This window comes from Leptidea sinapis, chromosome 15 (genome assembly GCF_905404315.1).
Source record: "Leptidea sinapis chromosome 15, ilLepSina1.1, whole genome shotgun sequence".
Taxonomy (NCBI): domain Eukaryota; kingdom Metazoa; phylum Arthropoda; class Insecta; order Lepidoptera; family Pieridae; genus Leptidea; species Leptidea sinapis.
The window spans coordinates 5,303,315-5,317,850 of NC_066279.1; the positions used below are offsets into that span (position 1 = coordinate 5,303,315).

A 14,536-nucleotide genomic window follows, 5' to 3' on the forward strand; every position below is an offset into this window, starting at 1 on the left:
CTATCTTTACGAGACACGTAGGTAACCAAAGGTTTTTTCTCCGAATACAAGTAAAAGAAGAGGTCCATAAAAGAGAGCTCTCTCGTTCATGGCTGTTGTATTTAACACTGTATGGTTGTTGTGAAAATAGTATTGTTTATCCGTGCAAGATGGGTGTAATGGCTAAGGTATGTTGTTTGAATTATTATGAGCTGGTTTAGAGGCAATTTGTTTTTATTGTAACAAAAATATGTTGTTATTATCGTAGTTTATAAAATATGTTTTTATATTATTTATCGATTAAAATGTGTCTATTAAATATTTAGTTTATCAGTATCACCCATAGTTAAATGTAACTGTTTCCTAATTTTAAGAGATAATTACACTGTATGACATGCTATTGATATTTTTTTTAATTTAAATGTGGAAATTAGCTCTTCTTTTCAGAGATAAAGACAACATGCATCAAGTACTCATTGTCATAAAATTGTGTTCTGTTAACAATCTAAAATATTAAAAAAAAAATAGTAATGTTTGTTGTATATAATATTTAAAATTATTAAGAAAACATTGCCTTCATAAATATTAAAAAAAAGTAAATACATACGAACTAAAAGCCTTCTTGAATTTGCTTTAAATTTTGAAGCTATTTATATGGTCATAATAATGGGTAACAAAGAGTATAAAGGTATTATTATTTTTTTTTCGTATGTCACAGATTTAAATAAAATATTTTTAATCGTTTTAAGAAACTTCTAATATAACTGGATTGTTTACAAATATTTTTATTGTCTAATAATATCTAAACAAAATCCCAAATTTACCACCTCCTAGGCGATAAATGGTGCTAAACTTTAATAAGAATAACTAAGTATGAGAAAATTATTACTTCTGTGAGTTCAGGCAATCCCAGTCTTTGAGACTGACTGATTGATATATATGAAAATGAAACTACTATAGTTTAAAAATAAAAAAATTATTGAATTAGGCGTTACTTTGCGGAAATCCATAATTATACAAATGATTTAAGTTTTCTTTAGTGTTAATTCCGCCACGAGACTATGTCTATGTCTCGTGCCAGATTTTGGCGAGACAACACATCCTGAGGATGCCTCGTGTAGAGGCGAAACACGTGTCGAATTGTTTTAAAAACAAATATTGGCGGAATTAACACTAAAGAAAACTTAAATCATTTGTATAAGTTTAAAAATAATTGAACACGTATTTTAATACTTTAAATAGCACCAGTTACTACTGGGAAACTTTGTGTTGAACAGGGTGCTGGCTATTAAGGTACAAAAGTGGCCTTTTAACCTTTTCCAAGTAAAACATCTTTACGCACGCTTCACTTGAGGAGTAAGCTGTTGAAAACGTGACGAGAGCGTTACGAACGAATGCTAGCGTTACAAGAACGGTGATTTCTCGATTATTTCGTTGTTTAACAATTTTATATAAATGAATATTTTGTTTTTCTTCGGTCGTGTGTTCGAATCAGTCAATCAGGAATCCTTAGCAGCACTACATTGTAGAAAGGGTGTATTACTTGACATCTATCGGAAAGTCTTGCTCGTTTTTTTTTTTTAATTTTTCTTAGAATAAAATTATTATTTAACTAAGACATAAATTTTACTTTTGAAAAAAGGAAACTACCTAAAACTAACTAGGTAACTATTTAATTATTTATTTATTAGCATCGCCAACAGAATAAGCACTAACTAATTAGATAAAATGTTATTCTAAATAAATCTAAATATAAGTGTTATTGCACTGACAGGCAACGACCACATGCAAATATTACATACCTACATATAAATTTTAGATTTTAATTGTGCGACATTATTTTTTTTTATAGATTTTCTCGTATATAGTCACTCATTAAGATATCTCTGGAACCATTAGAGCTAAAGACTTGAATTTGGTAGGAATATTCTTTTCACCGAGTAGAGGTCAGCTAAGTCGGATTTTACGAAATTCCACCCCTAAGAGGGGTTGCGGGGGCGTTAATTAAAATAATTTATGTGGCAAAACAACGTTTGCTGGGTCAGCTGGTTATATAATAAATTTAAAATAAACAAAACTTATTTTACTTACAGCAGAACCACGATATTATATTGAGAATATATCATGTTTATATCGCACCCTAGTCGCTATATATTTTTTATAATAGGCAGATACACACAAATAATACAGGCCATTAGGAAACCGGTTAAAAACATAACTATTTATGTCGTATCGGTTTATATATGTATATGTATGTCGGAAGCTTTGAAGATCGTGATACAAATTGCATGCCATAAGCATTAAATACGAAGTATCGCAGGGGATCAGCCAAAGAACTAATGCGCCCCATTACTCAAGCTGACGTTAATATAGAAAAAAATTGATACGATCTTCGTAATAATCATCTGTTTCATTTTACTCTGTGTTCAGACTAAATGTAGGAGATTTGTTTGATTTGAGATTTAATGCTTAATGATGAGTAAAATATAGGAAATGGGTTCGTTAGAGTCAGAATTTTTCTATAATAAATTTAGGCAATGAACTTTATGCCGTTGTATTGTAATTTAAAAGAATAATAAGGGAGGCTCCTTTGCACAGGATGCGGGCTAGATTATGAGTACCACAACGGCGCCTATTTCTGCCGTGAAGCAGAAATGTGTAAGCAATACTGCGTTTTGGTCTGAAGGGCGCCGTAGCTAGTGAAATTGCAAGGGCAAATGAGACTTAACATCTTATGTCTGAAGGTGACGAGCGTAGTTGTAGTGCCATTCAGATTTTTTGGGGTTTTCCAAGAATCCTGAGCGGCACTGCATTGTAATGGGTAGGGCGTATCAATTACCATCAGTTGAACGTCCTGATCGTCTTCTTCAAATTCAAATAATTCAAATTCAAATATTTTTATTCAAAATTGGATGTGACATCACTTATTGAAAGTCAAAAACTACCACCCATTCCAAAATGAATGCCTCAGACCTGAGAAGAATGGGCGCAACAAACTCAGCGGGCCTTTTTTTTCATCGAATAAATATGTTTACAAAGTAATATTGTACAATTAAACTTATTATTTAATAGCCTGAGGGCGGTCACTCCATTCCCAATCTGTGGTCATTTATGTTATAGTAACCTTTACCACACAAACGTTTTTTAACAATTCTTTTGAATAACGTAATACTTTTGTTTTGAACATTTTCTGGGATCTTGTTGTAAAAGCATATACATCGCCCCACAAAAGACTTACTAACTCGACTTAGCCGAGTAGTAGGCATCATAAGTTTATGTCTGTTCCTGGTGTTAACATTATGGTTATGACAGTTTCTAGCAAATTCACTTATGTGCCCATGAACATACATTACATTATCAAGAATATATTGAGAAGCAACAGTCAAGATGTTAATTTCTTTAAATTTTGCTCTCAATTATTCTTCCCTTATTTCCATAAAAAAAAATGTTATAACCATAATGTTAAGACCAGGAACAGACATAAACTTATAATGCCTACTACTTGGCTCAGTCGAGTTAGTAAGTCTTTTGTGGAGCGATGTATATGCTTTTACAACAAGATCCCAGAAAAAGTTCAAAACAATTATATTACGAAATTCAAAAGAGTTGTTAAAAAACGTTTCTGTTGTAAAGGTTACTATCACATAAATTACTTTCTTAATGATCCCACATATTATATGTAACTGAGAATCAATACTCATAATATTTATCAAGCTATTAGAGTATTATATATATATTTTTTATGAAAATACGGGACGTAATTGATACGCCCTGCCCATTACAGTGGAGTGCCGCTTAGGATTCTTGAAAAGCCGAAAAATTCTGAGCGGCATTACAATTGCGCTCGTCACCTTGAGTCATAAGATGTTGTCTCATTTCCCCAGTAATTTCACTAGCTTCAGACCGAAACACAGTAACGTTTGCACATTACTGCTTCACGGCAGAAATAGGCGAAATATAATTGGGATTCGCCCAAACGATTCTGTTCACTTCGAATTTTTCTCTAATCATGAAACTTAATTGGAATGTTTAGTGCCTCTAAAGACGCTTGCATCAAGTAAAAAATTCCTATATCTTTATAAAGAATCCAACTTAGAAATCAAAATCCGCATAAAAATTCTCGATCTCGAAAAATTTTGCAATATTTTTCGACACTTGCTTATAAACCTATACGTGAACGGTCAATTCTTACGGATGTAACTAGATGAGACTAGATGTTGAAAGAGATTGGTGTTTAAAAGAAGATTATTGCAAGAATATTACCTGAATATTGCAGAATAGCTCCACGCAAAATATTATCATTAAACTGGGCTACAACCTGTTCATACTCATTGAGTAACGTAAAAATTCAAATTTCATTCGAAAACATATGCTTGAGAGCTGAGAAGAACAGGCGCAAGGAATTTAGACGGCTTCTTCTGTTTTATATAGATATAATAAAATTAAATTACAATTATATATATGTATATATATATATTGACGTTCAATAAGTGATTTTGAATCATATTTTGAATAAAAATATTTGATTTGAATTTGAATGGATTATTCGCAATATGTATAATACCTTTATAATTATAAATATCATTTATTACTGAAGTAAAATATTGTTATGTTTTCATTTCAGTTCTTATGCATGGTTGTATTAATTTGGAGACCAGTTTCATTAGCGCCTAGTGCAAGAGAACCACGCTTGAGCTTAGCGGCGCAAATGCCCAGTTATTTCTATCAGGCTGCTGATGGTAAGATAATTATTTTAATTACAGACATTGACAATTTTATTGTCATGTTCAAATACACTAATCCCCCATACCGCGTGTTCATATAATGTGATTTCAATGCCTTGTATAACAGGGGCAGGTATATAACGCGATACATACATATTTCTGTTCTTTGACATTTATAATGATTTGAATATATATATATATATATATTTGTATTTTTGAGTAAAACCCTCTGCAGCGAGGGAGGTCAAATTTTATGAATTATTTATAAGTATTACGCGTTATAGGTGGAAGAACAGGTTATAGGGAAATATCCCCAACGGCATTTCCTATAACGCGGAACCATTCGCAGACCGCGATATAGAAAAATGCTTCATAGGGGCGATTACCTGTATTTGCATGTTATCTTTAAATATGTACAGGTATATTATTTTCGAAACTTTGCATTTATGTGTGTGGACGTATATATAAAGTATAATACCATAATAATATTGGTCAGCACATAAATAAATAAACCAATACTTTTATATTTTTTCTATAATTTTTATAGCCAGGTACTTTATATGGAACTAATAACAGTATCAACATTGTAAATATTGATATTAAACATTTTTTTAATTTTCTTCAACTCCTAATATATTTTCCACTTATCCTAATCCTCACTTTCAGACGATGAATTATTCGTATTAACTGTAATTTGTTCTGATATCATATCTAGTCTCATCCGTACCTTGAAATTACTCATTACTTTTTTTTTACGGAAAAAGGAGGAAAAGCGTGCGTACAGGTCACTTGGTGTTAAGTGATCACCGCCACCCACATTCTTTGGCAACACAAGAGGAAGCATAGGAAGGTGTCACTTTTTTTGTAGGTACCCATGTCGTATCGTCCCGGAAACAATAATAACTTAATAATAATAGCACAGAAGAATAAACCATAAGAATAAACCGCAAATAAAATCAATTCATTCATTTATTTACTAAAACCAATTAGTCAGACCACAACAGCAATGTTTGTAAATATAATAATTATTTATAATTTTCACCATTGACTTATAATTGTCAGTATATTTTCTCCTTCAAAATATAATAAACCTCTATTTTCTGAATGAACAAGGAAATTTAAATTTCAAGTTTGGAATTCCTGTAAATATACAAATACTACTAAAAATGCAAAAACGTCTCGATAGTAATTTACCTGTAGTTATTTCTCAAATAATTTCATTATCACTCCATTGAAGGAGAACATTCTTGCCAATTTATATGGAAAAGAAGTATTATTTAATCCTTAATATTCTAGTAAGTGTTTCTATTATTGAGAATCATATGGCTTTTAATATTTAGTGGTTGTTTCATTTCAATCGGCTTACAAAAAAAAAAAAATAAGTAAATAGAAATAATTTGCAGAAATATATGCGGATAAAATAGCAGGCGCCCGCTAGTGAAATAATCAAATTGAACGCGATACATCGTTCATGGAACGGAATTCATCAGAACCATGTTATAATAACCTGCCTGCTGTCTGGTCATGACGTCACTAATATGGCGGCCTGTCCCTATCTCAACGCGCGGGGATAAAAAATACTCAAAGTATAGTAAAAATTATATACTTGACCACAGAAAAATATGTCATGATTATGTTCCAGGCACATATAGTTTTGGATATGACATATTCGACCCAGATTCCGGAAATAAGCAGTTTCGTTCCGAAGAACGCTACCCTAATGGAACAGTTGTCGGAAGTTATGGCTACAATGATGCTTTAGGAAAATCTCGTCGATACAACTATATAGCCGATGAAAGAGGATACAGGTATTATATTGTAACGTCAAGAGAAACATTTCGAATGTGTCTTTTTAAAATATTTAGCGCAGGAGTAAGAGCATATTCATTTACCTTTTCTATCTTGCTGTATCGTCATTAGAGATGCCCTTTTCAAGAGAAAGCAAAGACAGAGTGCAAGAGCACGCTTTGTTTTTATACATGCTAGTACCTATATTGTAAGTATAAAGGATTAAATACATTTCAAGAATTACATTGGAAACTTTAGCTAAAAGTTATTAATATAAAATTAACTTTAATATTATAAATTAAACAATTTTGTTATAAATCTTAAATTCCTTTTAAAGTAAATGATGGACCAGCCATCGCATCCTTTAAGCGGATTTTATCTTTTGAGCGAGCATGACTTTCTACAAACCTGATTTTGGATGTAACTGAATTACATGGACTGTAATTCATATAGCACTGACATTCCGACATGACTCAAAATAAACAATTTTGATACATTTCAGAGTTGCCAGCGAGAAGCTTATTAAGGAGACATATTCGCTTCCAATAATCGACGAACCCCCCACAGAATCATCAGTATCCTGGACAAGACCTCCAAAGCGAAATAATTCAAAACCAAAGCCTTTAGAAAGAAGAAAATTTAATTATTTACAACCGCCTACCAATTATTTATTGTATTAAATAATTATAAATAACCTTTTCCTTGTATATATCAAACCTAAATCTACCCACTGCTGAAAAATGAAATCTTATCGATTTATGTGCCGATGGCTATAATATTAAACCATTAAATATTAATTTAATACTTATATGGGAATATTTTCGTAATTGTGAAATAAAAGGTATATTTATTATTAGGTCACTTCTAAGTATTGATAGTTTTTACTATATATATTATAATATCAAGAAGTATTGTACATAGTTGAGACCATTGTTTAAAAAACTTGAATATTTGAAGTTATTTTATGACAATAATGGACGAGACGAGCAGGACGTTCAGCTGATGGTATTTGAAATGCCCTGCCTATTACAGTGCAGTGCCGCTCAAGAATCTTGAAAAACACAAAAATTTCTTAGTGGCATTACAATTGCGTTCGTCACCTTGAGACGTAAGATGTTAAGTCTCATTTGCCCAGTAATTTTAGTAGCTACGGCACCCTTCAGGCTGAAAAACATAATACACATTATTAATAATTCGCCGCTGTGGCTCCCATGGGATCCTGTCCAAAGAAGCCTCCCACTGGTAAAGTTATTCTGGTAACGAATAATCAGCAATCTATTTTGTAGATCAATATTCGATTTTTCGGTCATCACATTAACTTTTATGCAAGGTTAATTGATCGAGCCGTTCCCCGAATAGTGGATGTCAAATACTTTGAGCTTTATACTTGAGTGTAGCTGACCAAAGACTTATACTTAGCATTACTTTGTATGCGGCCGGCTATGCGCCTAAACTGCTACATTTCACAAGATGAAAATTAGAATGCGTAACAATAGAAATTTTTGCACATTCTTGTACAAAATTGTGCAAAAAGCATAAAATTTTGCCCAATAAGTATTTTTAATTGAGCAATCATTGTAATGAAGCCCTTTGCAATACAGTTGTGAGAAATACTTCAATTCTAGGCCCGTGGGGTATAGAGTCTGGCTAATGAAAGCTGAACCCAGCCATTTATAGGAATGGCAAAAATAAATAATATATAATTACCAGCTGACCCAGCAAACGTTGTATTGCCGATGTTAAAATCGCGATAAAAAAGTAACTGTTGATCGTAGATGGGTGAAAATTTGAAGTTGTATGTATTTTTTAATACTGACTCATAATCAAATTTAAAAAAAAATGTCATAAAATTAAAAAAATTAAAATTCGTGTAAACTTTTACATTAAGGGGGATGAAAAATAGATGTTGTCCGATTCTCAGACCTACCCAATATGCACTCAAAATTTCATGAGAATCGGTCAAGCCGTTTCGGAGGAGTTCAAAGATTAACACCATGACTCGAGAATTTTGTAAATTAGATGACAATATCAAAGTTCTTGCATTTTAGTTATTTGTTACTCCTTCATTACTCTAGGTTCTTATAATTTGATGCTTTTGCACGTTGAAGTGATAATGTTAATACATTTTACTGCAAAGAACTCGTGTCTCAATAATGTGTGTACAAGAATTACTTAATAAATGATTGTTTAAAATTGAAATACCAAAACCATTACCTACATAATAACTGTTAAGGAATTATCAAAAAAAAATATATGAAAAGTATCAAAATTATTTATTACTACTTTAGTTGGTATTAATACCATATGAAGTTTTTTTTTAATTTATCGCCTTTTGCTAGGTTCAGCTTTCGTTAGCCGGAGAATAGCTATAAATTCTGGCGATGTGTACTACTTACTAGCGTAAAGTCGAACGAAGCGTGCAATAGTGAAGAATAACTCAAAACGAGATACAGCATTTATCTTAACTGGAACCGATTCTGAATGACAAGACGTAAACAGCCAGGTCGTCTATACGCCTGTATATTTAAGTCTATGGGAATAGCATGACCATGATTTCTGATAAAGTCTGTCCTGTTTGACATGTCTATCCAAGTCATGAAAACGATAACTTTTATGCTAAGATAATTATATTCGTCTAGATGAAGCCTCTTGCTCCTAGAAAACAGATGAAAACAGGCCAGGCTTTGTGTTTCACTTTGTGTTAATTTTCGTGCGATTTATCACAATAGAGCTTAACTATCAACCTGAATTTGTTTCGACGATTTCACAGCTGTCATAGTCTATCTAGACGTATAAATGATCTATGCTTTTATGTAGCCTTCAATAAAAAATTCAATAAAAAATCACATAAATTATTTTTAGAGTTATACCGTTTCTTGGACATTGCAACATTACTATATTTTTCTAAAATTAATGATTTTTTCTGAAATAAACGTTAGCCTTAGTTACTCCTTATTACATCAGCTACCTGCCAATAAAAGTCCCGTCAAAATCAGTCCAGCCATTTAAAAAATTAGCCGGAACAAACAGACAGACAGACAGATAAAAATTGTAAAAAATATTATTTTGGTGTATTCATATACATGTAGTAAAAAATGGTTATTTCAATATTATTGATATTATTAGACACTCCAATTTTATTTACATGTATATATTCTACTTCGACGCTTATAAAAACTCTTTATACTTATAATATTAATATTATTAATATTCTAAGTCATTGTGTGATTTCTGACACATTGTCATGCACATCTTGAATGTAGTTTCTGAAAAGCATATTATAATAATGGAAGTTTTTGATATTTATTGTTTGAAGCTGCTTACATATTACTTCTTCACTATATATGCTGTAATTATTACTGGTAATTATTAACGTATCATGCCATAATAATAGAATATATTGATAACACAATTATTAAATAACAAATTGTGCCGTTTGGTGTCGAGACACTTGGCCCGTGGGGCCCAGAGGCGCGGAGAATGTTCAAAATACTATCTTCGCGCCTCAATAAGGCTACTGGAAAACCATGCGCTGGCAGCTATTTCGGTCAACGGATCAGCCTTGCTATCCAACGCGGTAATGCTGCCAGTATTCTTGGTACGCTTCCACGTAATGATAGTTTTAATTTTTTTTTGTTTTTACAATTCAGATTGCGTAATAAATTCTTAGAACTAATAAAACAAATTAAATAATACAATTTATTACTAAAAGCGAAAAATTAAGTACTGTGCGGCAGTGAATGTCACCAAATGGTCACTTAACTCTGTAAAAAGCTGCATAGGGGTGGCGCCAATGTAGTACTCGTTTTCAGTAGCCCCAACATTATTGACTCCTGGAGTAACAGCTACTAGTAATTTTTTGAATTATAGTTAATTATGGTTAAAAATTAGTTAATATAGGCAGTATAAATTAATTAATTTTTTTTATTTTAACTGTTGTAAAAATAAAAGAAATGAACTTAAAGAGAAAATCATGTGATATATTTAGATTTATCGTTATTTATATGCAGCTTATCATTGGCTCTTGTTACCAGGTCATAGGCAAGCTAAGCTTCTCCTAAGTTGCTACAATTGGAGGTAGTTAAGGCTTTGTATAGACTTTGCCAAGAGCCAATTACGAACCCACGATGGTTTCTGGACATTGTAAACTTAGGGGACACTTCTAGCCAAAATTGAATTCAGTGAATCAAGCCTAACAAGATTCTCCCAAGAGGCGACCCTTAAACATATCCCGTTTGAGTGTGAGGCCATGACCACAGTGAGAGCGAGGTGCCTTAAAGCCCTCACAGGCCTCACCACTTGAGGCCTCTGAGGATTTTGGGCATAGGTCTTGGGGATGTGATGTAGATACTACCCGGTTATATTATGGACCTGATCGTCGATGATGTCACATCGTCGCTTTGTGACGGTGTGCAAAACTAGCATTACTAGTCGAAATATATTCTTTGATCCATAGGGAATTATTATCTTTTAATAAATAAACAACAATTTTTCAATATTATAGAGTATAAACTATATTTTATAAAGTTTTCGTAATGTTATATCAATAAGTATTGGTGGAGGTACCAACTGGATGTCATGAGGTTTTGTGGTATTAGTGAACACCGAGGACAGGAATTATAAAATTATAATTTTAGGCTTTTGGTCTATATCTATAAGTAAAGAAACCTATGCTCTTTCAGATCGTACTAAAAGGCACATATTCTTTCTTATATTCTAACTTATTTCAAAATTATTCATTTTGAGTCCTGAAGTTACTTATTTTTTTGAACAGTACTCCATATGTAGTTTACCAGAATGCCTGTAAAATTTTAAATGAAATTAATAATTCAATCTTTGTTTGTCAGCTCATCCTACCAATCCAAGTTTTGAATATAAACCTGAATATAAAGATGAGAAGCGAATGCCAAATGGAAGCGTAATTGGAAAGTATATGTATCAGGACAAAGACGGATTTCCTGTGTATGTGAAATATTTTGCTGATGACGCGAGTTACGGGTTAGAGAATAGAATTCGTATTTTACACGCTTTTTATTAGCTTCATCTGTATGTACATATATTTATTTGTAACCGACTCATTTGGGCGCGACTTTGACCCACTTTAAAGGGCCAGTTTTAGTTCAAACTTCGTAAATTTATCGAGGACCGATGACAATACATTAATTTGATAAAATTATTCAATATGCAAAATAAGATTTTTGTTAATATATATCATTTGCAAAAGATAAGTCGATGAGGCAGAAAATGATGTTAATTTTGAATTAAAACCATTATCTTTAACCGATTTATCTAATATTAGGAAATTTTCGAATACCTAATTTTGTGCTTTTAGCGTGTTTTTTAGTTTTTGTCAACGATTATATAATATTTTATTTACTTTAATCTACTTGACTTTTACTGTGAAAGAAATTGTATACAGTTAAAGAAAACAATATTGTGATGTGATTAGGTGAAAAATGTTTATCATATATACGCTTAAAGCGAGTATACTTTGAGATCAAATTTTTTACCCATTATTCAGTTTTGGATTTCTTTTCACCGGGACACATTTCTTATAAAATAGTAAACAACAATGCCAAAAAAAGTTTTATTTTTAATTTCATAAAAACGGAGAACAAGCGAGCATTCTGAACAACACGTGGTATTAAGTACTCACCTCCGCTCACACCCTCCTGCAACAGCAAAGGAATCACAGGAGCGGTGCCAGCCATTTTGAAAGGATCACTGGCTAGGCTAACCTAAAGCTTGCCTATAAAATTTCATCAAGATTTTTGATGCCAATTTAAGAGTATGAGACTTCTAGCACACGACATGGCCGTTCAACATCATCAGTTACTAAAATGAATCCCAGATTTTATCACTTAGGAACCTAGCAGTAGGTGTTGATTCGACAATTTTTTATTCAGCATAAAAAATACCATGAAATGCTATTTATGTTTTAAAAATTGCATCCTTGGGAATTATTTTTGATGTCAACTAACACTACCACTCTTTCGGAAATAAATGGCGCTCTGAGAGAGAAAAAACAGTGCAAGATACTCTTCCAGTATTTTTTTTGCCCTCAAGTATAATAATAATCTAGACCCTGTTAAGATTTATGATAATATATATAAATAATAAGATGATTTTTAATAAAACTTTTGAATTTATTAAGAGACAACGTCTGAACATTTCCTTAAAGGCTGGCAACGCTCTTGTGATTCCTCTGGTGTTGCAAGAGAATGTGAGCGGCGGTGATCACTTAACACCAGTTGACCCGTACGCTAGTTTGTCCTCCTATTCCATAAAAAAAAAGAACATAGTCTGGAAGTCTATTATAAAAGAAAAAGGCGGCAGGAAAGTGATTATACTCTTTTGTAACACCAAATAAATTCAAATTCAAATATTTTTAAAGTTGGATGTGATATCGCTTACCCATTCGAAAAAGTGTGTCTCAGGCTTGAAAAGAACGAGCGCAAGAGTGCACTCGCATCGCTTCTTTCTTTTTTTCTATAATAAATATTGTTACAATGTAATATCGTACAATATAACTTATTATTTAATCTTGTTCTTATTATTTTATTATTTGATCTTGTTGTAAAAGCATATTAATAGAAACGTTGCCAACCTTCACTTATTTGGTAAAATACGATTGCTAATGAAATAAAATTGCTAAAACACGTTAACGATGACCCTAACACAAATATCAATACAGGTAGACATTTCGCCTAACTTCTAGTTCGTTAGGGGCGAATAGGGTCTGGGAGGGGTAACCTCCCAGACCCTATTGAGGAATGTATGGGCGAAAACAGGTGCTAGTGGGAAATTTAGTTGCATATTTTATAAACGGAAAACCAATAATAATAAACCGCTCTTTAAAGTATTGATATCAGCAATATATTTCTCGTATTCTAGTTGATATCTTAATACGTAATCCGTGATCAACTGGATTTTAATCACTGTTTTCATAACTGTGCTGTGTTCATAATAAAGACGAAACATAGAATCTGGTAACCTCTATATTATAGTCACTTTGTAATAAAATCTGTCACTTAGCTAAGTATAAAAATAATTAGATTAAAAGAAATCAGAATATCATGTTCGTTCTATTGATATTTATTTCAATTCACACTCAGTAGCATTTGAATAATTTGTAGTAAAACCAAACAGCGTCATGTAAGTCAAGTCCATAACAACAACACAACAACGACAGCAAAATTGCTGGATTTGTTAATGCCAGGAATAACCGCATTAAAATAATATTCACTTGTTTGTCAAAAATTAATTTAGAATATCCTCTCGTAAGCAGCTCCGGTCTGGCACTTAATTTGTAAAATGGCGGCCAAATTAGTTTCTAGCAGCCTCTTTTTAAAATGCGTCTTAAGAAATATACTTTTCGGAAATAATGCATTTTGCATTATTTGTCGTTTTGGCACCCCCCACTACCTTCTTTCCTAGCATTCTATTATCGAGATTAAAAAATTATAAAACTTTCAACGGTCGTGTGTGGAACTCATTTGACTGTAGGTGAAGTCCAGTAAGAAAATTAACAATAACAAAATAGAAAAATCATATTATGCTAGAACATATAATTTTTAAGAAATTTTAAAAACTACATCATACCTTTGTTGTAAATAATCATTTACCACCTGAAAAAAATGTTATAAAGAATGAATTATTTGTAAATATAATAAAGACTATATTTTCCAGTGTGGAACTGAAAAGTGTTAAAATATTTAAATCGGGCACACCATATCCAGCTGATGTAAGATATTCTTCATTTTCTAAATTATTTGAAGCTGATAGTGAAAGAATAACAGAATCATCGCCGTATATTTCAACCGAAGAAGAATTTGAGAAATATAACGATAAAAACCAAAGAAGATCAGATAAAAAATCTGATTATGAAGTGTTCGTGGAAAATGAGTTGCAACCTGAGGGTAAATACACCAAAGAGAAAGTTCGTGTTTATTATGATAAGAATAACAATAGGAAAATTCGTAACGTTATTAATCCTTCTAAATCTGTAACTTACAGCGAGAATTATTGATTTGTATAATATATAA

General features: G+C 32.0%; 2 protein-coding genes across 3 annotated transcripts; both read left to right on the top strand.

Annotated features, from left to right (window-relative positions):
- Positions 1-7,185, top strand: LOC126968277 (larval cuticle protein 1-like). Its single transcript, XM_050813173.1, has 4 exons — positions 1-167; positions 4,604-4,718; positions 6,346-6,511; positions 6,994-7,185. Exons 1-4 carry the CDS (start codon positions 150-152, stop codon positions 7,169-7,171), a joined length of 477 nt encoding a protein of 158 aa, XP_050669130.1. The 5' UTR covers positions 1-149; the 3' UTR covers positions 7,172-7,185.
- Positions 7,186-9,744: 2,559 nt separating this feature from the next.
- Positions 9,745-14,536, top strand: LOC126968273 (uncharacterized). Of its 2 annotated transcripts, none has more exons than XM_050813169.1 (3): positions 9,745-9,853; positions 11,339-11,489; positions 14,181-14,536. In XM_050813169.1, exons 1-3 carry the CDS (start codon positions 9,778-9,780, stop codon positions 14,518-14,520), a joined length of 567 nt encoding a protein of 188 aa, XP_050669126.1. In that variant the 5' UTR covers positions 9,745-9,777; the 3' UTR covers positions 14,521-14,536. The 2 variants fall into 2 exon arrangements, with proteins under 2 accessions (XP_050669126.1, XP_050669127.1); XM_050813170.1 differs by having other exon boundaries at positions 11,339-11,453.